At 44.5% G+C, this 26,192-nt stretch overlaps 1 protein-coding gene across 3 annotated transcripts; it reads left to right on the top strand.

Annotated features, from left to right (window-relative positions):
- The first annotated feature begins 1,151 nt into the window (after nt 1-1,151).
- On the top strand, nt 1,152-24,871 carry TIMM10 (translocase of inner mitochondrial membrane 10). Of its 3 annotated transcripts, XM_069752983.1 has the most exons (4): nt 1,201-1,255; nt 1,776-1,871; nt 16,441-16,552; nt 24,218-24,871. In XM_069752983.1, the coding sequence occupies exons 3-4, from the start codon at nt 16,482-16,484 to the stop codon at nt 24,417-24,419; spliced, it is 273 nt and encodes a 90-aa protein (XP_069609084.1). In that variant the 5' UTR covers nt 1,201-1,255; nt 1,776-1,871; nt 16,441-16,481; the 3' UTR covers nt 24,420-24,871. The 3 variants fall into 3 exon arrangements, with proteins under 3 accessions (XP_069609083.1, XP_069609084.1, XP_069609085.1); XM_069752982.1 differs by lacking the exon at nt 1,776-1,871 and having other exon boundaries at nt 1,152-1,255; XM_069752984.1 differs by lacking the exons at nt 1,201-1,255; nt 1,776-1,871 and adding an exon at nt 8,650-8,671.
- Nucleotides 24,872-26,192: the final 1,321 nt, after the last annotated feature.

The following is a 26,192-nucleotide window of genomic DNA, read 5'->3' as shown; positions in this document are numbered from 1 at the left end:
CCTGAGGTAGTGTGCCCCATCCTGGGCTAACATGGACCCCTTCCTGAGGTAGTGTGCCCCATCCTGGGCTAACATGGACCCCTTCCTGAGGTAGTGTGCCCCATCCTGGGCTAACATGGACCCCTTCCTGAGGTAGTGTGCCCCATCTTGGGACCCTTCCTGAGGTAGTGTGTCCCATCCTGGGGTAACGTGTCCCATTGTGGACCCCTTCCTGAGGTAGAGTGCCCCATCCTGGGCTAACATGGACCCCTTCCTGAGGTAGTGTGCCTCATCCTGGGACCCTTCCTAAGGTAGTGTGCCCCATCCTGGGCCCTTTCCTGGTGTAACGTGTCCCTTTGTGGACCCCTTCCTGAGGTAGTGTGCCCCATCCTGGTGTAACGTGTCCCATTGTGGACCCCTTCCTGAGGTATTATGTCCCATCCTTGGCTAACATGGACCCCTTCCTGAGGTAGTGTGCCCCATCTTGGGACCCTTCCTGAGGTAGTGTGTCCCATCCTGGGGTAACGTGTCCCATTGTGGACCCCTACCTGAGGTTGTGTGCCCCATCCTGGGACCCTTCCTGGAAAATATACCGTTATGCTCTCCTTCAACACACAAAAAAATTAAACGTACTACTCATCTTCCCCAACTCTCCCACACTGTGGGGCGTCATCTTCTACAGCCGGCAGCTGACGTTGGCATGTGCGCGATGGTGCCTAACGTCACTGCCATGCGCCCCCAGTCACGGGTACGCCATCGGCTGCTGGCCCCTCAGTGGTTGCAGGGTCTCTGCACAGCAATACGTTTTAGCTAAATGTGAGTCCTGGAGACACATAGCCAGCTGAAATAGTCGCTGGTGCCGGCATGCCCCCTCCACCTCTGGGCACCAATGCTGCTGCATCGGCAATATGTCCGCCCTTGGCGTACTATACACATAATACAGTGATCACCAGTGACATTATACTACCCATGAGCTCTGGCGCTTCCTGTGGGCTCGGTAATGCCCCTGTGCGGTGAAAAACTGTAAATGGGACGCAGCACTGCTCTGTTAAAACAAAGAATGGCTGCACATTGTTAGCTCTATACACAGGAGACAAGTTCGATGTACGTGGTGTCCCCTAAAGATACTGTGACATATATCAGAGCGGCCGGAAGGTGGCGCCCGTGCTCTATGTCCTCGGTGACCGCGCCACTCTATGGTTTAGCGTCTCTGGACTCTATGGTGGCGAGAAGTAGTCAGTGATACACGTGCTTCCGGCGTGCTCTGCTCTTGTAGGTGAGTGTCTGTGTCCCTAATGATGTTCTGTTCCTCCGGACGGAGCACAGCTGAGCTGTGATAAACCTCCGCGGTCATATGCTGCTGGCTAACAGTTGTCAGTGTGACACCCAGGCCGGGCGCTACAGGGCTGTAGTGTGCCAGTCTGTGACAACCAGCGTCTAAAGGGTAACCATGTATAATGGCAGCGTGGAGCTGTCCCATATGGCGGATTAGGGACAAGGTCACTCAGGAATACATAGCTTTACTCTGCATTACACAGCGTGGCAGACAGAAATGCCATTGTTGTGAATGCTTGGTAAAGGGTGCAGCTGGTGTTCACCTTTCCAAAATACAAAAAGGAAAGGTTCTCATTTGCTTTTCCGCTTCGCCCCTTTACATCACATGTTGTAGTGCAAATGGAGAATTGTAAAGGATAGAGAGAAGCCACATGTTCTTCTATACTCCGACCAATGGCCACCTGAACATCAAGCCGCCCATCAAGGTTGGATCAATTTCTGTTTTGTTTTTTATCATATAGAGTAGCTGGTGTTACCTTTTTAAAGGGTATTGCAGCTTGGATCGCTTTATCATCGGGAGGAGAAAGGAGCCAGTGATGTATGCGGATACCTGCCAGGTGGGATATTTAAATAGTACACATGTACTGTACCTGCAAATTGTGCACATGGTCTGGCAGGGATCAGTGGCATCATCACCAGTTCCTAATGCCAAGAAAGCGATGCCTAAATACTCCCATACACCCAAACATTAATAGTGAGGATGCTGTCATGTCTGAGTAGTGCGTGTTCCTCTTTTCTGCCGGAGCAGCACCACCTGCCCCATTATAAATGGCCATATTCAAGACCAAAGCTGTAAAACTGTACTTGATCACATCGCAGTGTTAGAAAACGCATTACATTATGCAGATATTGAAGTTTTTTCCTGAAAAAAATTGCTGTAACTGTGCCCCATACATAATTCTCCACATTTCAAATTATGAAATTCACAGTAAATACCTGCAGCATAAATTAACAGGCTGCAGAAGTTACGATGCTAAAGTTGGTTTCTTATTTGGCAATTTTTATATTTTACAGGTATAACCACTAAAACCACAATAATAAAATTCAATGCAGTGAGGTACGCTTAAAAGCAGCTACAAAAATAAAACTGGCACAAAAATGGGTATCTAAGTGGGCACTGAAGGGCATTATTGAAAGGGTTAAATGACTTTGGGTCATTGATCTCACAATGCAGACACACAGATAGTGATGCCCCACATCTATTTCAGGTCACTCCAGCCAGGCCTAAACAGATTCTGGGTGTCAGAACTGGCATCAAAGTGGGCAGACAGTAGATAACGATTTGAGTAACTTGTTTTTAAGGGGTTAAATGAGTTTGGGCTATTCATATCACACCCACCATTAAAAATATAGTGATATCACTAATCAAATTTCAATCAATCCAGCCTGGCCCAAATAGGTTCTGGCCTCAAAGTGGGCAAATAGCAAATTTTCCCAGATTTGGATAATTAACTGGTGTTTTTCAGGATTTAAATGACTTTGGGACACTGATCTGACACCACCATTACAAAGATAGTGATGCCCCACATCAAATTTGGGTCACTTTAGCCTAGCCCAAATGGATTTTGGGCATCAAAACTGCCATCAAAGTGGGCAAATAGCCAATTCTCCTAGATGGTGTTTTTAAGGCGTTAAATGACCTTGGACCACTGGTCTTACGGCACCAGCACAAAATGGGAAGAGCCACATCAAAATATTTTTTTTTCAGGTTGACGGAGTGGTTACTGATCAAAAAATCTGGCTTCAAAGTGAGCAAATTGAAACTTTGTACTGATTTACATAAGTTACTGGTTTGAGTTGTCCGGTCTTAAGCTACAAGTCTGCAGTCGCTCTTTGACCCAAGACTTGTGAATTCTCGTATCACACTTACTACTCATTGAACATTCTCCCATGTCTGCGCCAGGAGTGGTGGGCATGTGACCGCAAGAATGTGATTTGCATATTTACGGCCACAGTCTGACTAGACGTGCCCACCCTAGCCCTATACCCTTGCATTCAGTGAGGCCACGCCCATTTGTGGCACGTGACCATATGTATGCAAATCACATACTTGTTGTCACGCCCGCTGCTCCTGGCGCAGGCAATGGAGAATCCTCACAGTGAGCAGTACGCATGATGTGAGGATTCACAAGTTTCTAGTTGCAGAAAGTGACTGCAGACTTGTAGCATAAGACTAGACAACCCCTTTATCCCTTAAAACAAATGGAGGTCCGTCTTATAGTCCGTATGGGGGGCAGTGGTGGAGCGGGGTCACAGGAGGCAGTGTCGCGTCTTCAGGAGGCTGGCTGCGGCACAAGTGAAGTGATGCTGCGGGTCCCAAGGAGGGGTTGTCTTGGCAGTGCAAGACTGTGGGCCATGGGCTCCAATGAAATGTCAGCGGTGAGACAGGAATAGAGTCCCCGCTCCGCCCATGGACTTTCCGGCAGTGGGCTTCAGGAAATGACCTCCATAAGTGGCGCATGCGGAGATTTAGTTCTCGGCTAAATAACATTTTGTTGAAGCCAAGTACGTCTTTTGCCATGTTAAAAAAAAAAATCAAATTCTATCAAAATATACAAAATTAAAATAAAGGAAATTCTGGAAAAAACATTTAAATGCCAGAATTGACACTTTTCAGTTGCTACCATTCCCACCAAAGATACAATAAAAAGTGATTAAAAGGACATGTACCCCCCAAATTGTATCAGTAAGGCGTCATCTCAGTAGGGTCAAAGGGACTCTGCATAGAATGGCTGTTCAAACCAAGTCTCACCACTCAGTGCTTCACAGCAGTGCCAAGCATTAAAGAAGGTGTCCACTTCTTGGACAATTTTTTGTCATACCCCTCGTTTGGCCCCCATAAAATAATAAATCTTATATTCCCCTCCTGTGCTGGTGCCATTCCTGCTGTGCCATTCACTCTCCTGGGGCTCCCGCGTTGTTGTTGAGACGTGACGCCATCGCCCAATTAGCGCCGACATCACTGTCACCACCTCCTGTTGCATTGAGCATGAAGAGGAAGTCTGATATCAACTTCAGCCAGGACTTCCTCTTCATGTTTGATTTGTCCAAAGGTGGGGACGGTGACGCCAGCATCACATGTAACAACAACTGGGAGAGCAAATGCCGACTCCCCGGGAAATGTGCCGTCACTGGAGGTGAGAGTAAGCTTTATTATTTTATAGGGGTCTAACATTTTGGTCAAGAAGGAGTTGTCCTAGTGGTGGACAACCTCTTTAAGTACAACTTCCCGCCTGCTTGTTTTCCTTTCATCTCCACTCCCTTCTTATTTGATTACCAACTCTTATGTTTTTAGAGCTATAGAAGGGTGGAGAAAGCAGGTGAAACGTGCACTTAAATGTTTGGCTATCCCAGAATATCGTGACTATTGTAAGGGCACAGGAGCTGTGCTGGCAAGATCGCCGCCAGAAGCTCGGCTTAACTGATAGTCATGCTCCGGCCGGGGTTTTAGCTGTCTCTGTTGATGCGATGGAGCAATACTTCCATCATTATTCTGACTGATAGTCGGCTCCCCCAGTAAAGCAGCGGGGATCTGGCTGTCAATCAGAATGATGTCGGAAGTCCTGCCCTGTTGACAGAGCTGAGTGGAAAAGAAGCCTCTGCTCTGCAGACGTGACATCAGCAGAGGCTTCTGAATCCCTTGCTAGAGTGGTCTGTGACTGCTCTGTATCGGAGAAGAATTGTGCCGTGCACAACAGGCAGGTTAGTTGCAATTACCTGCCTGTTAGGCTGTGTGCACACGTTGCAGTTTTTCCACGTTTTTTCGCTATAATAACGCTACTAAAAAACCTTCTAAATTCCATAATAATAATTTTTTTTATATAGCGCCAAAATATTCCGCAGCACTTTACAATTAAGCGGGGACATGTACAAACAATAAATTTGGTACGAGTTAAGACAATTTAAATAGTGACATTAGGAGGGAGGTCCCTGCTCTCAAGCTTACAATTCCATGATTAATAGCGATCGCTGCATTTAGAAGGAGAGTGAGAGATCAACATCCAGCGACATAATCGCGGGCTGACGATAAATAATTACCTCTGGGTATGCCAGGTACGATGACCTGTTAGACCATGTCAGGAGCAATCCAAATGTTTTATGTACATAGAAATGGTATTCCTGAAAACATAATCTTGTCCCGCAAAAAACAAGGCCTCATACAGCTCAGTCAGCAAAAAATAAAAAAGCTATAGCTGTCAGAATAAAGCCGTGCAAAAAACATTGCAATAATATCACATTTATAATTTTTTTTTTTATTTGTACTGACCCGAAGAATAAAGCTGTCTTCTCACTTCTATGACACAGTGAAAGGCATAAAAATAAATATTTACTGAATTGTTGTTTTTATTCTTTTTGCATCCCTAAAAGTGGAATAGAAAGCAATCCAAAAATGTTGTGCGTCCAAAAGTGGTACACTCCAGCTTATCCAGCAAAAAACAAGCCCTCACACGATTCTGCAGAAAAAAAAAACTATGGCCTTTAAAATATGGTGATGTAAAAAAAAACCCTTTATTTTGTAAAAAAAAAGTTAGTGTGATAGTAGCCAAAACTAAAAACATGATATTACTTTGTTATCGCTGTAAACGTAATGAACGGAAGAATAAAGCTGCCTAATCACTCACACTGCACAGTGAACGGCGTTAAAAGTAAATAAAACCAACTACTGAACTGCTTTTGAGAAGTTCATTCTGCCTCCCAAAGATCGCAGTAAGGCTTGTCTGACATTTTTTCTGCTCTCTACACTGAGTTCGTACATTGGGGTTTCCATGCAAATCTCTTGGATCCTTGTCAGATGCCTCTCACACAGCCAAACCAGATCTCACACTTTGCAAAATGAGATTATGGTTTGGCTTTTATCCTAAGTTATGTGGCAAGGCTCGTTAAAGGGTCGACATTGACTTTTGGGATTGCTACTTCCAATGGGTGGCACTAGAGTTCTAGTTCTCTTCTTATCTGAAGAGACAATTTGCATATTTAATTTCCCAGAGCAGCTTTCTTTACAAGTCTTAAAAGTCTCACCTTGGCATGACAGGCTTGACATGTCACTCTCCTAAAGAAGAAACGTTATCCTTTGGATCCCATGCAAATCTCTAAAATACATGATGCAGACAAAATTCCTGACAGAAAATTAGCTGTAACGAGGCAGAGTCATTTTGAACTCCCATCTGGCCTGTGACCTAACGGTGTCCGTCTTTTTATGCATCTTTTTAGGCACTCACAAAAGTGCACTCAGCCACAGTTTTGTGCACTTTAAAAAGACAGACACCACTGAACAGCGGCCAGAGGATCTGTTTTTGGGTTTCACATGTATCAGAGATGTAGATCGAAACCCTGATGTAAGTGCTCAGAGTAGAGTACAGGATGAATGTGAGCGGATTACAATTAAAACCTACAAGTCCCCACTCAGGTCCATCTGTTTACAGAAATTTAGGGGGCTTCCACGTTCCACCAAAAAATAAATAGTAAATCCAGCAAAATCTGTGCTCCCAAATCCAAATGGCCCCATAGTCTGCCTCAAGGCGGAGGCGGCTCAAACTTTGTAAAGCTTTATTGGACAACTAAAAAAAAGTACCGTATATACTCGAGTATAAGCCGACCCCCCTAATTTTGCCACAAAAAACTTGGAAAACTTATTGACTCGAGTATAAGCCTAGGGTGGAAAATGCAGCAGCTACCGGTGAATTTCAAAAATAAAAATAGATGCTCCATACCGTTCATTACTGCCCCATAGCTGTGCCATATAGTGCTCTGCACCGTTCATTATTGCCCCATAGATGTACCATAGAAAGGTGTGCCATATAGTGCTCTGCACCGTTCATTCTTGCCCCATAACTGTGCCATATAATGCTCTGCACCGTTCTTTCTTGCCCCATAGCTGTGCCATATAGTGCTCTGCACCGTTCTTTCTTGCCCCATAGCTGTGCCATATAGTGCTCTGCACCGTTCATTCTTGCCCCATAACTGCCATATAGTGCTCTGCACCGTTCTTTCTTGCCCCATAGCTGTGCCATATAGTGCTCTGCACCGTTCTTTCTTGCCTCATAGCTGTGCCATATAGTGCTCTGCACCGTTCTTTCTTGCCCCATAGCTGTCCATATAGTGCTCTGCACCATTCATTATTGCCCCATAACTGCCATATAGTGCTCTGCACCGTTCTTTCTTGCCCCATAGCTGTGCCATATTGTGCTCTGCACCGTTCTTTCTTGCCCCATAGCTGTGCCATATAGTGCTCTGCACCGTTCTTTCTTGCCCCATAGCTGTGCCATATAGTGCTCTGCACCGTTCTTTCTTGCCCCATAGCTCTGCCATATAGTGCTCTGCACCGTTCATTGTTGCCCCATAGCTCTGCCATATAATGCTCTGCACCGTTCTTTCTTGCCCCATAGCTGTGCCATATAGTGCTCTGCACCGTTCATTTTTGCCCCATAGATGCTCCATATAAATCTGTGCCATTGCTGCTGCAATAATAATAAAAAAAAAAAGCCATACTCACCTCTCTTGATTGCAGCTCCCGGCGTCTCGTTCCGGCGTCTCGTCCCGGCGTCTCTCCGCACTGACTGATCAGGCAGAGGGCGCCGCGCACAACACTATATGCGTCATCGCGCCCTCTGACCTGAACAGTCAGAGCGGAAAAATGCCGGGAAGATGGAGCGGCGCCGGGAAGATGAAGCGGCGCCCGGCGGCTGGAACGGGGACAGGTGAATATAATACTCACCTAGTCCTGCCCCTCCTGACGCTGCCCCTGCCTGTCACACTGTCCCCGGGTGCCGCAGCTCTTCCTGTCAGCGGTCACTGGCACCGCTCAGAGGAATGAATGTGGCTCCACCCCTATGAGAGTGGAGTCCATATTCATGAGTTTAATGAGCGGTCCCACGTGACCGCTGAAGAGGGGAAGAGCTGCAGCACCCGGAGACCGTGGGATGGGCAGGGGGAACGTCAGGAGCGCCGGGACTAGGTGAGTATGCCTCAGCACCCTCTCCCCCTCACCCGCCGACCCTGCCACCCACCGTGACTCGAGTATAAGCCGAGAGGGGCACTTTCAGCCCAAAAATTTGGGCTGAAAATCTAGGCTTATATTCGAGTATATACGGTATATAGTTCTTAAAAAAAGAACTCATGATCATGAGTAAGACTCCATAGTTGAAATGCGTTGATCGTCCTCACTGGTGTGCCAGGTGTTTGCTATGCAGAGTTTTTGAAGAACTTTATACTATTTTAGTTGTTCAATAAAGCTTTACAAAGTTTGAGCCGCCTCCGCCTTCAGCTGGATCATTTCTTCTCTTGTCTTCATTTGGCGTGAGCACTCACCCCGATCCGTGCTGGGCGTTGGCAGGTCTGAGGATTTCTTCGTAGACCGGTAAGCTGACTACTTTTCTTCCATAGTCTGCCTCCACCACAGTTATCGTCCACATGTTTGGCATTTCTATATCGATGAGAGCCTGCTTAATTACGTGGTGTTTGAAGCATAAGCTGGGCACTAAAGTGGCAGAATTGTAATTTTTCACTCAGCAATATTCACTGCTGCTTGTGAACATGGAGTCAAAATTGTCACTACACCTGTAGATAAATAACCAGAGGGGGGTGCTGTTCTTATGGCACTTTATATGGAGTCCACAAACTATTTATGAAAATTTGTACTCAGAGTCAAATAGCGCTCCGTTCATCCTGAGTCTCACCACGTGGCTAAGCAGTACTCTACAGCCACATATGGGGGATTGTCTTGTTTAGCAGAAATTGTGGGACAGATTTTGGTTCAATTTTTACCCATTTCCAAGTGTGAAAATGTAAAATCTGGGGCTAAAACAACATTTGTGGTAAAAATGTAATTAGGTTTTCTTCACCACCCAATGGTATAAAATTCTGTGACACACCCGTGCTGACAATATGACCACTGCACCCCTAGATTAATTCATTGAGGGGTTTAGCTTGTATAATCAGGTTAATTTTGGTGCAATGTTCCTGGCACTCTGTCAGAGTTTGATCCAAGTGTCAACTTAAGAGTGACCCGATTCTCTTACATGCGAGAATCACAGCACAGTTGTGGAGAAGATGGAGAACTTAATTTTTACATCTTCTCCATCATTTGTGTAAATTGGACTGCACGAGTCTGATGATTCACTCGTACTCATAGGTTTGTAAGGGTGCACGTGATCTGAATTCCAGTGCTACTCCCAGCATTCTGCGATTTTTAATTTTTTTCAACGCATGCGAAATCAGCATGAGAAAAAAAATAGCAGATCTGCACTACCCTATAGTATAACATTGGCCTGAGTGCCAGCCGATAAAACATCTGATAGCACTCGGCCTTGTGAGCGAGCCCTAAAAGTGATGGTGAGCAGGAAACATCAACTTGTTCTGCAGACAAACAAGCCCTCCAAAGTCTGTCACCCAAAAAATAAAGTAACCGGTCTCAGAATATGGTGAAGCAAAAAGAAATTATCTTTTGAAAGTTATTTTTTAGTGTCCAAAAGTAGCAAATCATAAAAATGTATACCATATATACTCGTGTACAAGCCAAGTTTTTCAGCACTTTTTTTTGTGCTGAAAACGCCCCCATCAGCTTATACACGAGTCATTGTCCTAGAAGCCGGCAGGGGATGGGGAGCGGTAGAGTGATGGTCACAGGAAGCAGGAGCCAGCTTCTGTAACTGTGCCTGCTGCTAATGAGAAATGAATATTCACTGCACTGGCAATGAATATTAATTTCTCTTATAGCGTGCACAGTTACAGCTGCAGGCTTCCAGCAGCTGTATAAAAAAACCCTACTTACCTTCCCTGCGCGCCATCGCAACATCTTGTTCCAACTTCCAGCAGCTCCTGCGGCCGAGCGATCACTTGTCCCCGATGAGGGAAGAGAGGTGAATATTCATTACCATAATGAGCGGGAACACGTGATCACCCCGCCGTAGGAGCTGCTGGAAGTCGGAACTAGATGCTGAGAAAGCGTGCAAGGAAGGTAAGTAGGAGGGTTTTTTTTAATGCTTTTCTCATGGGGGCCATGCATTCAATGATAGGGATAAGGAACCATGCATGCAAGGATAGGGATGAGGAGCCATGCATACCAGGACAGGGATGAGGAGCCATGCATACCAGGACAGGGATGATGAGCCATGCATACAAGGATAGGTATGAGGGGACAATGCATACCCGGCTTATACTCAAATTAACCCCTTCATGACCCAGCCTATTTTGACCTTAATGACCTGGCCGTTTTTTGCAATTCTGACCAGTGTCCCTTTATGAGGTAATAAGTCAGGAACGCTTCAACGGATCCTAGCGGTTCTGAGATTGTTTTTTCGTGACATATTGGGCTTCATGATAGTGTTAAATTTGGGTCAATAAATTCTGTGTTTATTTGTGATAAAAACGGAAATTTGGTGAAAATTTTGCAATTTTCACATTTTGAATTTTTATTCTGTTAAACTAGAGAGTTATGTGACACAAAATAGTTAATAAATAACATTTCCCACATGTCTACTTTCCATCAGCACAATTTTGGAAACAAAAATTTATTTTTGCTAGGAAGTTAAAAGGGTTAAAATTTGACCAGCGATTTCTCATTTTTACAACAAAATTTACAAAACCATTTTTTTTTAGGGACCACCTCACATTTGAAGTCAGTTTGAGGGGTCTATATGGCTGAAAATACCAAAAAGTGACACCATTCTAAAAACTGCACCCCTCAAGGTGCACAAAACCACATTCAAGAAGTTTATTAACCCTTCAGGTGCTTCACAGCAGCAGAAGCAACATGGAAGGAAAAAATGAACATTTAACTTTTTAGTCACAAAAATTATCTTTTAGCAACAATTTTTTTATTTTCCCAATGGTAAAAGGAGAAACTGAACCACAAAAGTTGTTGTCCAATTTGTCCTGAGTACGCTGATACCTCATATGTGGGGGTAAACCACTGTTTGGGCGCACGGCAGGGCTTGGAAGGGAAGGAGCGCCATTTGACTTTTTGAATGAAAAATTGGCTCCACTCTTTAGCGGACACCATGTCACGTTTGGAGAGCCCCCGTGTGCCTAAAAATTGGAGCTCCCCTACAAGTGACCCCATTTTGGAAACTAGACCCCCAAGGAACTTATCTAGATGCATAGTGAGCACTTTAAACCCTCAGGTGCTTCACAAATTGATCCGTAAAAATGAAAAACTACTTTTTTTTCACAAAAAAATTCTTTTAGCCTCAATTTTTTCATTTTCACATGGGCAACAGGATAAACTGGATCCTAAAATTTGTTGGGCAATTTCTCCTTGAATACACCGATACCTCATATGTGGGGATAAACCACTGCTTGGGCACACGGCAGGGCTCGGAAGGGAAGGCGCGCCATTTGACTTTTTGAATGGAAAATTAGCTCCAATTGTCAGCAGACACCATGTCGCGTTTGGAGAGCCCCTGTGTGCCTAAACATTGGAGCTCCCCCACAAGTGACCCCATTTTGGAAACTAGACCCTCAAGGAACTTATCTAGATGCATATTGAGCACTTTAAACCCCCAGGTGCTTCACAGAAGTTTATAACGCAGAGCCATGAAAATAAAAAATAATTTTTCTTTCCTCAAAAATGATTTTTTAGCCTGGAATTTTCTATTTTGCCAAGGGTAATAGGAGAAATTGGACCACAAATGTTGTTGTCCAGTTTGTCCTGAGTACGCGGATACCCCATATGTGGGGGTAAACCACTGTTTGTGCGCACGGCAGGGCTCGGAAGGGAAGGCACGCCATTTGGCTTTTTAAATGGAAAATTAGCTCCAATCATTAGCGGACACCATGTCGCGTTTGGAGAGCCCCTGTGTGCTTAAACATTGGAGATCCCCCACAAATGACCCCATTTTGGAAACTAGACCCCCAAAGGAACTAATCTAGATGTGTGGTGAGCACTTTGAACCCTCAAGTGCTTCACAGAAGTTTATAACGCAGAGCCGTGAAAATAATAAATACGTTTTCTTTCCTCAAAAATAGTTTTTTAGTAAGGGGAGAAATTTGACCCCAATATTTGTTGTCCAGTTTCTCCTGAGTACGGTGATACCCCATATGTGGGGGTAAACTACTGTTTGGGCACATGCCGGGGCTCGGAAGTGAAGGAGTGACGTTTTGAAATGCAGACTTTGATGGAATGCTCTGCGGGCGTCACGTTGCATTTGCAGAGCCCCTGGTGTGCCTAAACAGTAGAAACCCCCCACAAGTGACCCCATTTTGGAAACTAGACCCCGAAAGGAACTTATCTAGATATGTGGTGAGCACTTTGAACCCCCAAGTGCTTCACAGACGTTTACAATGCAGAGCCGTGAAAATAAAAAATAATTTTTCTTTCCTCTAGCAATTTTTTATTTTCACAAGGGTAACAGGAGAAATTGGACCCCAGTTATTGTTGCGCAGTTTGTCCTGAGTATGCTGGTACCCCATATGTGGGGGTAAACCACTGTTTGGGAACACGTCGGGGCTCGGAAGTGAGGGAGCATCATTTGACTTTTTGAATACAAGATTGGCTGGAATCAATGGTGGCGCCATGTTGCGTTTGGAGACCCCCTGATGTGCCTAAACAGTGGAAACCCCTCAATTCTACCTCCAACACTAACCCCAACACACCGTAACCATAATCCCAACTGTAGCTATAACCCTAATCACAGCCCTAACCCCAACACACCCGTAACCCTAATCACACCCCTAACCACAACCCTAATTCTAACCCTAAGGCTATGTGCCCACGTTGCAGATTCGTGTGAGATTTTTCAGCACCATTTTTGAAAAATCTGCGGGTAAAAGGCATTGCGTTTTACCTGCAGATTTACCGCGGATTTCCAGTGTTTTTTGTGCGGATTTCACCTGCAGATTCCTATTGAGGAACAGGTGTAAAACGCTGCGGAATCCGCACAAAGAATTGACATGCTGCGGAAAATACAACGCAGCGTTTCCGCGCGGTATTTTCCGCACCATGGGCACAGCGGATTTGGTTTTCCATAGGTTTACATGGTACTGTAAACCTGATGGAACACTGCTGCGAATCCGCAGCGGCCAATCCACTGCAGATCCGCAGCCAAAGCCGCACCGTGTGCACATAGTCTAATTCTAAAGGTATGTGCACACACTGCGAATCCGCAGCAGTTTCCCATGAGTTTACATTTCAATGTAAACCTATGGGAAACAAAAATCGCTGTACCCATGCTGCAGAAAAACAGCACGGAAACGCAGCGGTTTACATTCCGCAGCATGTCACTTCTTTCTGCGGATTCCGCAGCAGTTTTACAACTGCTCCAATAGAAAATCGCAGTTGTAAAACCGCAGTGAAATGCGCAGAAAAACCGCGGTAAATCCGCAGCGGTTTAGCACTGCGGATTTATCAAATCTGCTGCGGAAAAATCAGCAGAGAACCAGAATACGTGTGCACATACCGAAACCCTAACCCTAGTTCTTACCCCAACCTTAGTGGGGAAAAAAAATTCTTTATTTTATTATTGTCCCTACCTATGGGGGTGACAAAGGGGGGGGGGGGGGGTCATTTACTATTTTTTAAATTTTTATCACTGTGATAGGTTTTAGGGGGGTGGATTGGAGCACGGGGGTTGGGTGGATCGGAGCACGAGGGGGTGGATCGGAGCATGGAGGGGGTGGATCGGAGTGCAGGGGGGGTGGATTGGAGCACGGGGGATGGATCGGAGTGCAGGGGGTGGGATTGGAGCACGGGGGTGGGATTGGAGCACGGGGGGGGGGGCGGACAAGAGCACAGCGGGAGCGGACAGGAGGACAGAGGGGAGCGGAGCAGTGTGCAGGACTGATCGGAGGACTGGGGGGGGGATCAGTGGCGGGGGCAGACCAGTGTTTCCAGCCATGGCCGATGATATTGCAGCATCGGCCATGACTGGATTGTAATATTTCACCAGTTTTAATAGGTGAAATATTACAAATCGCTCTGATTGGCAGTTTCACTTTCAACAGCCAATCAGAGTGATCGTAGCCACGGGGGGGTGAAGCCACCCCCCCTGGGCTGTACTACCACTCCCCCTGTCCCTGCAGATCCGGTGTAATTGGAGTTAACCCTTTCATTCGATCTGCAGGGACGCGATCATTCTGTGACACAGCATATGCGTCACAGGTCGGATTGGCACCGACTTTCATGACGCATACGCTGTGTCACAGGTCGGCTTATACTCGGGTCGACTTATACAAGAGTATATACGGTAATTTATAAAAATGTTATATCTTTATTGTTTCTGACTGTAGAACAATGCTATCTACTCACTTTTGCCACATAGTGCATGCCTAAAAAACACAATTCTTGAATTGCAGTTTTTGTTTGTGTGCAAAAAATCTAAAATGGTTAAAAACATCATGTTTCCCCACAAATATTTAGCTCTACTCTCAAAAAAACACAACCTCGTTCAGCTCTGTCATCCAAAAATGTTATCGCTCTTTCTTTTTGTCAACAAAAACAACTATATATATAAAATTTTTAGTGTGCAAAAATAGCAAAATATAAAACCCATCCCACAAAAAACAAGTCCTCACTCACTTACTCGGTATTCCAGTAGCTACATTGTGACTAAGATTTCCATTGATCTCATTCATATGCTTGGGATAAAATCTGCAGCATAAATTGAGCTGTAGTTTATATTCCAAAGGGTGAAGTGTGTGGGAACTCTGTACAATTTCCATAGTGAAGGTTCCAGCATTATTTCCTGCCACTGGTAGTAATGATGCAGCTCATACGGCACATGGAATCATAGCCTTAAAGAGGTTGTCTGGTTATCGCCATAGGTGATACCTTATTGTCCGGTGGGGTCCTACTGTGTGGACCCACATCAGTTGGCAAAACTGGGAGCATATCTGTCTACTACATAGGAGCAGCAGTATGCATGCTTGACCTGTTCTCTATTGCTGCACTTGGCTTTTTTTTTGGTACGAATGGAGCCGCAGTTGAGCTGTCTTAAAAGGTGAAAAAAGTTTCCTGTTCTCCTGATCGGTGTGGCCGTGAAGGTGGAACATGCACTGATCAACAAGTAATCAGCTATTCTATGGATAGGTGATATCTTGTTTTTACCAAACAACCACTTTAAAGAAACTTCATAGGATGGGGGAGACTTACTTTTCCCTGGAAATCCCTGACATCTGGGGCCCTTAACAATCCTGCACACAGAACTCTGTAGAGCTCCGTCTTCAATTGAGCAGAGGTGCGTGTGCTTGATCTAGGCTCCTTTCATTGTCTATGGACAGTCTCAAAAGCAGAGTAGAGTGCCTGGCTACTTCCATCAGTTGAAGAGATCTGGAGGGGGAGGTTGAGCATGCACCCCAATCAAGACCAAGCTCTATATAGCACTGCTCTTGATCGCTGGGAATTCCATTGGTTAGATTGCCAATGATTAGAGTTTTTACCTTTCCTATGGATAGGAGTTCACTCACTATTGTGGAACATGTCCCTTTAAAAATAAAGGTTTGATATGCTTGACAGCCCCCTGAAGTTATGGAGGTGCAGAGGTCAGCTGTACAGCACGAGAGTGGGGGGGCATATCACTTTTACACAGAGATTGCGATAAGCTGTGGTCAGGGGGTTGGCTTGCATAATAATACAGAAGCCGCGCCACCTGATCTGAGATCACAGTGAGAAGTAATCAAATCATATGAAGTTACGTACAGGAAGACAGACAGAATGTGGATTGGAATACATTTTTGTCTCCCCAGAGTACCGCTTTACAGTTCCTTGCAATACAGTTATTGGGATAATGGACGTATTACAGTCCATCCCCACTAAAATACATGCAAAACAGAAAGAGAGACCACCGGCAATCAAATTCAGATATTGTGGTTAATACTGTGTAAATCTGAGTATATAGTTCTGTAATGACCCGAGAACCATGGATATTTACTATTCACCTATAGCTCGAGGTCATTGATAAACGTTGTCATCAGACCTGCACTGTTTGTGTAGTGAAGAATAAGTCACGCTGAAGGAAAAAGTCACCAGACAGTCGTGCTTAGGATGCATTCAATGGCTATGCTACACATTGGCGGGTAAATGTTGGAGACCAAAGTGCATGACAATGAACGATTTATAATAAATTATGTAATCCATAGAAATGATTCTGATGTATAATAAGCTCCATCTCTTTGTTTATGTACATTCTATAGGAGCACTACTACATGTGACGTAAAGCAAAAATTGACATAATATGGACCCTTTAAGAGCTCAGCAGTTGGCAGCAGAACTGGAAGTGGAAATGATGGCAGATATGTATAACCGGTGAGGAAGGTGGTGTTTTTTTTATGTTTTTGTGGATGGCTAACAAATGATACTTCCCTCTCGACCCCTCTGTTTAGCCCTTTCATAGACGTCCATTTTTCATGTGTGTTATATCCATGTACTTCGCGGATAGGACACGTTCTCATTATAATCTATGGTGTGTTCACACGTCCGTGTATTTTTTTTTCTTTACGATTTACAGAGACTTATCCAACGGTGTGCTTATCATCTGCTGCCCATTTTTAATGTTGCAATGGGTAGGAGAAACCTTGCACTTGCCATTTATTTTCATACAACGAATCCCTGATGAAAAACTCTGACACACTGATGAAAATCACTCCGTTTTTTTCACATATGTGAACGTACATGGAAAAATAAGCCCTGACGTCTGAATGAGACTGTACAATGCTTTCCGGATGCCCTGCTGCTGTGTCCTTTCAGGTGGCTCCTGGCACACAAGCAATGGCTGCTCAGTCAATCATTGGACATATCGCTCACATTTTTCTATGACGGGGCATTAGTGCTCCAACACTGGGTTGGGCAATGTCCTTGAGGTGAATATTGCTCCCCCCTTTTTAACCCTTTCTGAGCTTATATTTGCAAGTTGAAGTGGACAGCTCCCTTTAAAATTACAGAATGTAAAACAATAATAATGTTTGCCAAATTGATAAATACATTAGTAGTAAATGGCGTAACATGCATGATAGGGTATTGTACCACTTCCTGGTAGCTCACAAAGCTGAGTGTGTATTATCAGTTTTCCTTCTTTTCACTGATGATGGTCAAACCCCCGAAACACTTATTTTCAAATAACTTCTGGTCTGGCTTTTATCCTAAGTCATGGGGTAAGGCTTGTTAAACTCGTCACAACATGCGCCGTATATATACTACACCGTGAGAACGCTGTTCCCGTTAAGTACATTATACATACGACGTCTGTATTTCCGGTTACCGCGCTGCATTGTGTGGTGACCGTGTTGAGATGGCTGCTGTCTCTGACAGCTTCCATCCCCGCACGTCACCCTTGGGGGCCTGTACCATCCCCCTGCGTCGCCGATCGCTGTGACTGGCTGGTTAGAATTGATCAGCCAATCACAGCGATGTCACAATAAAGTTTAAAAAACAAAAACCATGTGACATGTTGCGATTGGTGCTGTCTGAGATGGCACCAAGCACAACAGTCACGAATGGATGGGGTGATCATGACGTCACCTCTTCTGATCAACCCCTCTGGCGCCAAAAGGGTTAATCCAAAATAGCGATCACCACTCGGCATGCCATCTTTACCTCAAAGTTGGCGTGCAGAGCGGTTGTATACCCCCCTGCGAACCTGAGAGAAAATCATTGGTGACCGGTGCAATTCTCCTGTGATCCTGTACTGTCTCTTGCCTCCTGTGATCTGTGCTGTGAGCTGGCTGCTGTGACTGACCTGTGATCATTGCAACAGTTTCCCAATCCTTAATCCATTTCCCCCATGCCCCACCCTCAATCCCCTCCACTCCCAATTTTATTTCTTGCGCACTTTTTTGTGCTATTTTCGGTTGTGTGGTGTACTGTGCTGAGCGCAGTGCCGGGGAGCCCGTGTGGATGATGCAGGGATCATATGATATTTATATTAATAAATCGTCATCAATTTACCATTATCATGTACAATATGTCACGAAAAACAATCTCAAAATCAATGAGATCCTTTGAAGCGTTCCAGAATTATTACTGCATAAAGTGACACTGGTCAGATTTCAAAAATTTTGCTCAGTCACTAAGGGGTAATAGGTAGTGCATTGGTGTAGTGAACGTCATTGTAATTTTTTTTTCTTTTTTACATCTGATTTTTCTTTTTGTTTCTTCTAAATTTTTCCTTTTTCCTTTTTTTTTCTTTACTTTTTTTCTCTATACTATAATAATTAGTACCCTTTTACACAAGCCCCACACAATACATGGGTAAAGGCACCACTTACACACACATCCCCAGTGTTTTGAAGAACAGAATAAAAATGACCCATTTGTCAAGAAAAACGCTATTTACCAGAGGAATCTTATACTTTCCTTGCCTTCGACGGATTCAGGCAGTGAGGAAGATCCCACATTCCTCTATTTCTCTTCCTCCTCTCTCAAAAATTATCAGCCTGTTATTCCGGATTTCATTGGCCGCTCAGGAATCCAGTTTGACACCATCGGCCTTCACTAAAATGTACTTTTTCGAATTCTTTTTCAGCGAGGAAATAACTTGTATGTCCATCATTTTTACACCCAAAATCCCACGTCATTATACGCCAGATGGACCCCTGTAAATGCAGCAGAAATTGACATTTTGGGGCATTGTTCTGCATATGGGCATAATCAGAAAACCAGAGCTTCCACAAGCATTTAGCCTGGTCTCTACCTTTCCCGTTTGTTAGTCCACATTCAGACGTTTGGTTGTGAATATATCTAAAAAAACGGCAAGCACTTTGTGTTTTGTGTGCAGAACCATCTATTATAGGTACAATAGTATGAACTTGGAGTAAATGGGGAGAGAAGGAGATCCAAAATGTGAATAAAATATGCATTTAAATATGAATGCAGTAAAATATTAATGTAGTGTGATTCAATCAATTAGTACAAATTGGTACTATTTCCTGGTAAGCTCACATATGCTGTATATAACGGACCACAGCCTGCTGCCATTCAATCTTCTCCTTATTGTTGGTATACTTACCTTTTGGGAACCACTCTAACCACAGGACCTAGGTTTTCTAGTTCTATATCACATAGCTGTTACACAGTCATGACCGAAAGTGGTCACCTTTAACCCCAAACATACCGTATATACTCGAGTATAAGGCTATATTCACACTTAGCGGTTTTTACCGCGGAACCGCCGCGATTTTGATGCTGCGGGTCCGCAGCAGTTTCCATAGCGTTTACAGTAACATGTAAACCCTATGGAAACCGCAAACCGCTGTGCACATGCTGCGGGAAAAACCGCGCGGGAACGCAGCGGTTTACAACCCGCAGCATGTCACTTCTTTGTGCAGAATCGCTGCGATTCTGCACCCATAGGAATACATTGAACCGCTTACTTCCCGCATGGGGCTGTGCCCACGTTGCGGGAAGTAAGCGGATAATGTGCGGGTGGTACCCGGGGTGGAGGAGAGGAGACTCTCCTCCAGGCCCTGGGAACCATATTTGGGGTTAAAAAATAAAAAATCTGGTTATACTCACCCTCTGATGTCCGGAGCTCCTGGGCGCTGCACGCGGCCGTCCGGTCAGAGTTGCTGTGCGACCAGGACCTGCGGTGACGTCGCGGTCACATGACCGTGACGTCACGAAGGGTCCTTCTCCCACAGCATCTTAGGAACCGGACCGCCGGGTGCAGCGCCCAGGAGATCCGGACATCAGAGGGTGAGTATAACCAATTTTTATTATTTTTAACATTACTATTGATGCTGCATATTGCTGCATATGCAGCATCAATAGTATAGGCGGAAACCCGCAGCGGAAAACGCGGAACAAACCGCGATAAATCTGCAGGGAGAACCGCAGTTGTTTTGCCCTGCAGATTTATCAAATCCGCTGCGGGAGAACCCGCAGGGACCCGACGCAAGGTGTGAACATAGCCTAAGCCGACCCGAGTATAAGCCGACCCCCCCTAATTTTGCCACAAAAAAACTGGGAAAACTTATTGACTCGAGTATAAGCCTGGGGTGGAAAATGCAGCAGCTACCGGTGAATTTCAAAAATAAAAATAGATGCTCCATACCGTTCATTATTGCCCCATAGCTGTGCCATATAGTGCTCTGCACCATTCATTATTGCCCCATATATGTACCATAGAAAGCTGTGCCATATAGTGCTCTGCACCGTTCATTATTGTCCCATAGCTGTGCCATATAGTGCTCTGCACCGTTCATTATTGCCCCATAGCTGTGCCATATAGTGCTCTGCACTGTTCATTGTTGCCCCATAACTGTGCCATATAGTGCTCTGCACCGTTCATTATTGCCCCATAGCTGTGCCATATAGTGCTCTGCACCATTCATTGTTGCCCCATAGCTTTGCCATATAGTGCTCTGCACCGTTCATTATTGCCCCATAGCTGCCATATAGTGCTCTACACCGTTCATTATTGCCCCATAGCTGCCATATAGTGCTCTGCGCCTTTCATTATTGCCCCATAGCTGCCATATAGTACTCCGCCGTTCATTATTGCCCCATAGCTGTGCCATATAGTGCTCTGCACCGTTCATTATTGCCCCATAGCTGTGCCATATAGTGCTCAGCACCGTTCATTATTGCCCCATAGCTGTGCCATATAGTGCTCTGCACCGTTCATTATTGCCCCATAGCTGTGCCATATAGTGCTCTGCACCGTTCATTATTGCCCCATAGCTGCCATATAGTGCTCTGTGCCGTTCATTATTGCCCCATAGTTGTGCCATATAGTGCTCTGTGCCGTTCATTATTGCCCCAAAGCTGTGCCATATAGTGCTCTGCACCATTCATTATTGCCCCATAGCTGCCATATAGTGCTCTGCACCGTTCATTATTGCCCCATAGCTGCCATATTCTGTGCCGTTCATTATTGCCCTATAGCTGCCATATAGTACTCTGCGCCGTTCATTGCCCCATAGCTGTGCCACATAAATCTGTGCCACATAAATCTGTGCCATTGCTGCTGCAATAACAAAAAAAAAAATGCCATACTCACCTCGCTGCTTGCAGCTCTCAGTGTCCGGTCCCGGCGTCTCTCCGCACTGACTGATCAGGCAGAGGGCGCCGCGCACACTATATGCGTCATCGCGCCCTCTGACCTGAACAGTCAGAGCAAGAGGACGCGAAGACAGCGCGGCGCCGGGAAGATGGAGCGACGCCCGGCGTGTGGAACGCGGACAGGTGAATATTACATACTTACCTGCTCCCGGCGTCCCGCTCCCTCTGCCTGTCACACGGTCTTCGGTGCCGCAGCCTCTTCCTCTATCAGCGGTCACCGGCACCGCTGATTAGAGGAATGAATATGCGGCTCCACCCCTATGGGTCGAGTGAAATCGGACGATTATGGCGTAAAGTCGGTGATCGACCGAAACACGAAACCCAATGCAAAGTCAATGGGATTTTATCTCTCTCTCTCTCTTTCTCTTTCTCTTTCTCTTTCTCTCTCTCTCTCTCTCTCTCTCTCTCTCTCTCCCGACTTTGCCAAAAGTCGTCGACTTTTGAAAATGAACGACCCGTTTCGCTCAACCCTAGTGGCCAGCAATGAGTCTGGATGTAAATCCAATTGATCACCTGTGGACATATATTAAAACTGCTATTGGGAGAAGGCGCCCTTCATATATGAGAGATCTGGAGCAGTTTGCAAAAGAAGAGTGGTACAAAATTCCAGTTCAAAGGTGTAAGAATCTTGTTTTTGGTTATTGTAAGCGATTGATTGCAGTTATTTATTGCAAATTACAACCAAATATTAAGGGTGACAACAATTTTGTCTGGTGCATTTTTAGGGTTTTGTGTGACATTATGTCCAATTTTGAATTTTTTTTTTCCATTTTTTTTGTATGTTGCTTCAATACACACTAAGGAAATATGTGTATAATACAACATATGTAATTGCAATAACTTTATGGGAAAAAATATTTCATTTTCTGGAATAATTTCAAGGGTACCAACACTTTGGCCATGACAATCTACAGCTCTGGCAAAAATAGACCACTGCAAACTTTTTAATTTCTCTGATTTTTCTCTTTATATGTATATTTTTAATAAAATGTAAATTTTTCTTTTAGTCTATAAACTTCTGACAACATGTCTCCGAATTTCCACACAATAAATTTTGTATTTTTTTTTCTGAAAAGGAGAAATGGTCAGAATTAAAAAACAAAACAAAAAAAAAAACAGTGCGCTCAGACCTCAAATAATGCAAAGAAAACAAGTTCATAATCATTTAGAAACAACAATATGAATGTTTTAACTCAGGAAGAGTTCAGAAATCAATATTTAGTGGAATAACCATGACTTTTAATCACAGCTTTCATGTGTCTTGCCATGCTTTCCACCAGTCTTTCACACTGCTTTTGGCACAAAAATGTAAGCAGTTCTTCTTTGTTTGATGGCTTGTGACTATCCATCATCCTCTTCATTACATCCCAGAGGTTTTCAATGGGGTTCAGGTCTGGAGATTGGGCTGCCAGGGTTTTGATGTGGTGGTCTCTTAATTTTTGACAGCGCTGTATTATTATGTCTCCTCAATGTGAATACTTTTCTACCCAATGATGACAAAAGTATTCTTGGAGTGATACCTTTATTGGCTAACCAGAAAATAATGTTTGCAAGCTTTCCGAGCACAGCGGCTCCTTCTTCAGGCAAGATTAATAAGAATAAAGCACATTTAAGGGATCGTACAGTAGGACATTTGTTCATGAGATGGGAGGTGTCTCCTAACACTAAACTACTACACCAAAGCCCACTCAGCCTATATGTATTTTAGGGATAGTAGTATCTGAATGCAATTAGTGGCCCCGTATGACTTTCTCATAGCAGCTTCCATCATGGTACAGAAATAGTGGATTCATACACGCAGCAAGTAAAGCTTGGAATCATCAAGAGAAAAGAGAATTACTGCAGAGTGTGTGGTCACAGTGCAACTGATTTTCTGAGCTGCAGGAGCCATAATTCTAGTCTACTTTACCCACCTTTAAAAGACAGTGTATTGTATCACATTTATTATATGGTTTTTGACCCTTTTTTCAACACCCTCAACAGGGGAGGGGGTGAAAAGAGGCGCAATGCCATAGCAGAATTCTAGTCTTACTTGCGCCAAAATGGTCTTCCATCCCTTGTATCACATTTGTGTTTTAGACATGTTTCTGTCAGACTTAACAAGTGTATAGGGGCTGGGGAAAGGGGTGAGGAAATTGCATTCTAGTACACCAGAATTACACCACAGAGTGGTGTAACGTAATGTACCTAAGTAAACCAACTGATAGTGTAAATTCAAGTTAGACAGTCTAAGGGTGTGTGCCGACATCTCTGGAATGGCACCAGTGGGAGGTGAGTAAGCGTTTTTTTTTTTGTTAGTTCGTTTTTTTTTTTTTCTCAAACTCTTTTTTTTTTAGTTTTAAACAGTACATATCAAACTAATAACATGTCATAAGATCCATGTCAAATTGTCTTTTCTATTCTGTTCTTTATGACATTATTGTCAAAGCAATAAACTTATCCAAACTCTAATCCCTCCCACCTCTCTGCACGCGTCCATAAAAATCTAGAGTTTATGGAATCGGGATATGTTCATTAATACATTTAAGGAGATACCATCTGGTGTCCTTCAACTGGGCTCAGTCTATCTTTAATAGCTTGTGATAATGTAGGAATAAGAAAAGACCAAGTCGTGAGAAACTTCCCGTTAATCTCTCTGTTGGTTAGTATCTGTTATTATTTTTTTTTTTACAAGGGGGACTACTACATTTACAAAGGCGTTATCCAGGTATTGGACAATTACTGTAAAATTACAGATCGGAGAAGCAGATTAGCAGGATTAATAGGCATCATAAACTATTGTTCGGTGTTTTAACCTTTATTGTGCACCATTTGTTATATCTATTATTTTCGCTTTGCCAAAACACGGTTTGTTTAGTAAAAAGGTCATAATTATTATATTTTGTCATTTATGGTTATTTCATTTTCTTCCAGAATGACTGGTGCTTGTCACAAAAAATGTGTTCCTCCTCACTACAAGGAACCAGAACTCTCCAAGGGGGAGAGTGTGTGCCTCGATCGCTGTGTTTCAAAATATCTTGATATTCATGAACGAATGGGCAAGAAACTCACTGAACTTTCGATGCAGGATGAGGAATTGATGCGGAAGATGCAGCAGGGTGTGGGACCTGCATAGCAACTGGACATGGTTCACAAATCTGCAGTGCTTGATTTGTATATTGCTCCATCAGCACATTTTTGTTTTTGTTTGCTTAGTTGTACACACAACATTGTATTTAATTTTTCATACATTTTGTTGCTTTCATGCAGATAAATTGAAAACAATTAAAGTTTATTGTGAAAAAATTGTCTTAACCATGTAAGGACCATCTAAGAGGTTCTAAGAAAGTCACCCTTAGGCTGGAGTCACACTAGCATATAAAAAATCTACCCGATGTTGATCCAAAAAAGTAAAATGAGTGTCATGCGAGTACATTGCGATTTTTCTCAATTAGCATCTGTATGACATGCGTATTGTAACCTTTATGCAATGCATTTTTAACATCTTTTACATACTATAATTCTCTATGTAATTTAAAGCTGGTTGACAAACTAATAAAGTATCATATATACTAGAGTATAAGCCGACCTGAGTATGTTGAGGCACCTAATTTTGCCACAAAAAACTGGGAAAACTTATTGACTCAAGTATAAGCTGGGTATGCATTGTCCCCTCATCCCCATCCTGGTATGCACGGCCTCCTTCTCCCTATCCTGGTATGCTCGGCCTCCTCATCCCTGTCCTGGTATGCATGGCCCCTTCATCCCTATCCTGGTATGCATGACCCCCTCATCCCTATTCTTGTGTGCATGGTTCCTCATCCCTATCCTGGTATGCATGACCCCCTCATCGCTATCCTGGTATGTATGGCCCCCTCATCCCTATCCTGGTATGCATGGTTCCTCATCCCTATCCTGGTATGCATGACCCTCTCATCCCTATTCTGGTATGCATGATTCCTCATCCCTATCCTGGTATGCATGGTTCCTCATCCCTATCCTGGTATGAATGACCCCCTCATCCCTATTCTGGTATGCATGGCCTCCTCATCCCTATCCTGGTATGCATGGTTCCTCATCCCTATTCTGGTATGCATGGCCCCTCATCCCTGTCCTGGTATGCATGGTTCCTTATCCCCATCCTAGTATGCATGGCTCCCATCAAAAAAGCATAAAAAACAACCTACATGCCCTCTTTGTGCTCCCTCGCAGCGTCTGCGTATTCTGGGGCCAGCAGCTGATTTATGCTTGTAAGCAGTGCATGGCATGGACATCATGTGGTGCTAACAAGCAGAGCATAGCTGCCAGAATACTCTCTGCTCTACACGCCGGGACTATGTGCGTGGAGGGCATTGAGTATCCATTGCTATTAAAGAGAACCTGTCACCCTTCCCCCCCCCCACAGGCATTTGTAACTAAAAGAGCCACCTTGTGCAGCAGTAATGCTGCATTCTGACAAGGCGACTCTTTTAGTTATTGGTGCTGTAACTTCAGAAATAATCCATTTTATAATTTGTCCCAAATACCTTGAATCAGTCCTGGAGGCAGGTCTTTCCCCCCCCCCCCCGCTGCAAACGCAGCACCGCCGTCACTCATGTCCTCTTGGCGCCGCCTCCTCAGCGTTGTTTTCAAATGAGCTGGCGCCTGCGCTCTTTTCTCATGCCTTGGGCATGCGCAGTGAGCGCTGCCCATCTGTCCTCATTTGCAGTCTAGCTGACTGCGCCTGTGCGGCCGTCCTGCCCGAGATCCCGCCCCGCAGTGTCTTCTGATTTATTCTCACTGCGGGGCTAGGATAGCGGGGACATGTGGCCACCCGGCTGCTGCTGGAAGTTGGCGGCGTTGCTGACACTGTGCGCGCTATTACGGAAAAATGAATATTCACTGACAGCACAGTGAATATTCATTGCTC

This window comes from Ranitomeya imitator, chromosome 2, assembly GCF_032444005.1.
Source record: "Ranitomeya imitator isolate aRanImi1 chromosome 2, aRanImi1.pri, whole genome shotgun sequence".
In the NCBI taxonomy this organism is placed as follows: Eukaryota; Metazoa; Chordata; class Amphibia; order Anura; family Dendrobatidae; genus Ranitomeya; species Ranitomeya imitator.
This window is presented reverse-complemented; position numbering and strand designations above follow the sequence as displayed.

Bases quoted from the DNA above. Each gene is read 5' to 3' on its own strand.
- TIMM10 (XM_069752982.1), top strand. From the start codon at position 16,482: ATGGACCCTTTAAGAGCTCAGCAGTTGGCAGCAGAACTGGAAGTGGAA. The intron at 16,553-24,217 runs GTGAGGAAGGTG...ATTTTCTTCCAG, and splicing joins ATGGCAGATATGTATAACCG to AATGACTGGTGCTTGTCACA.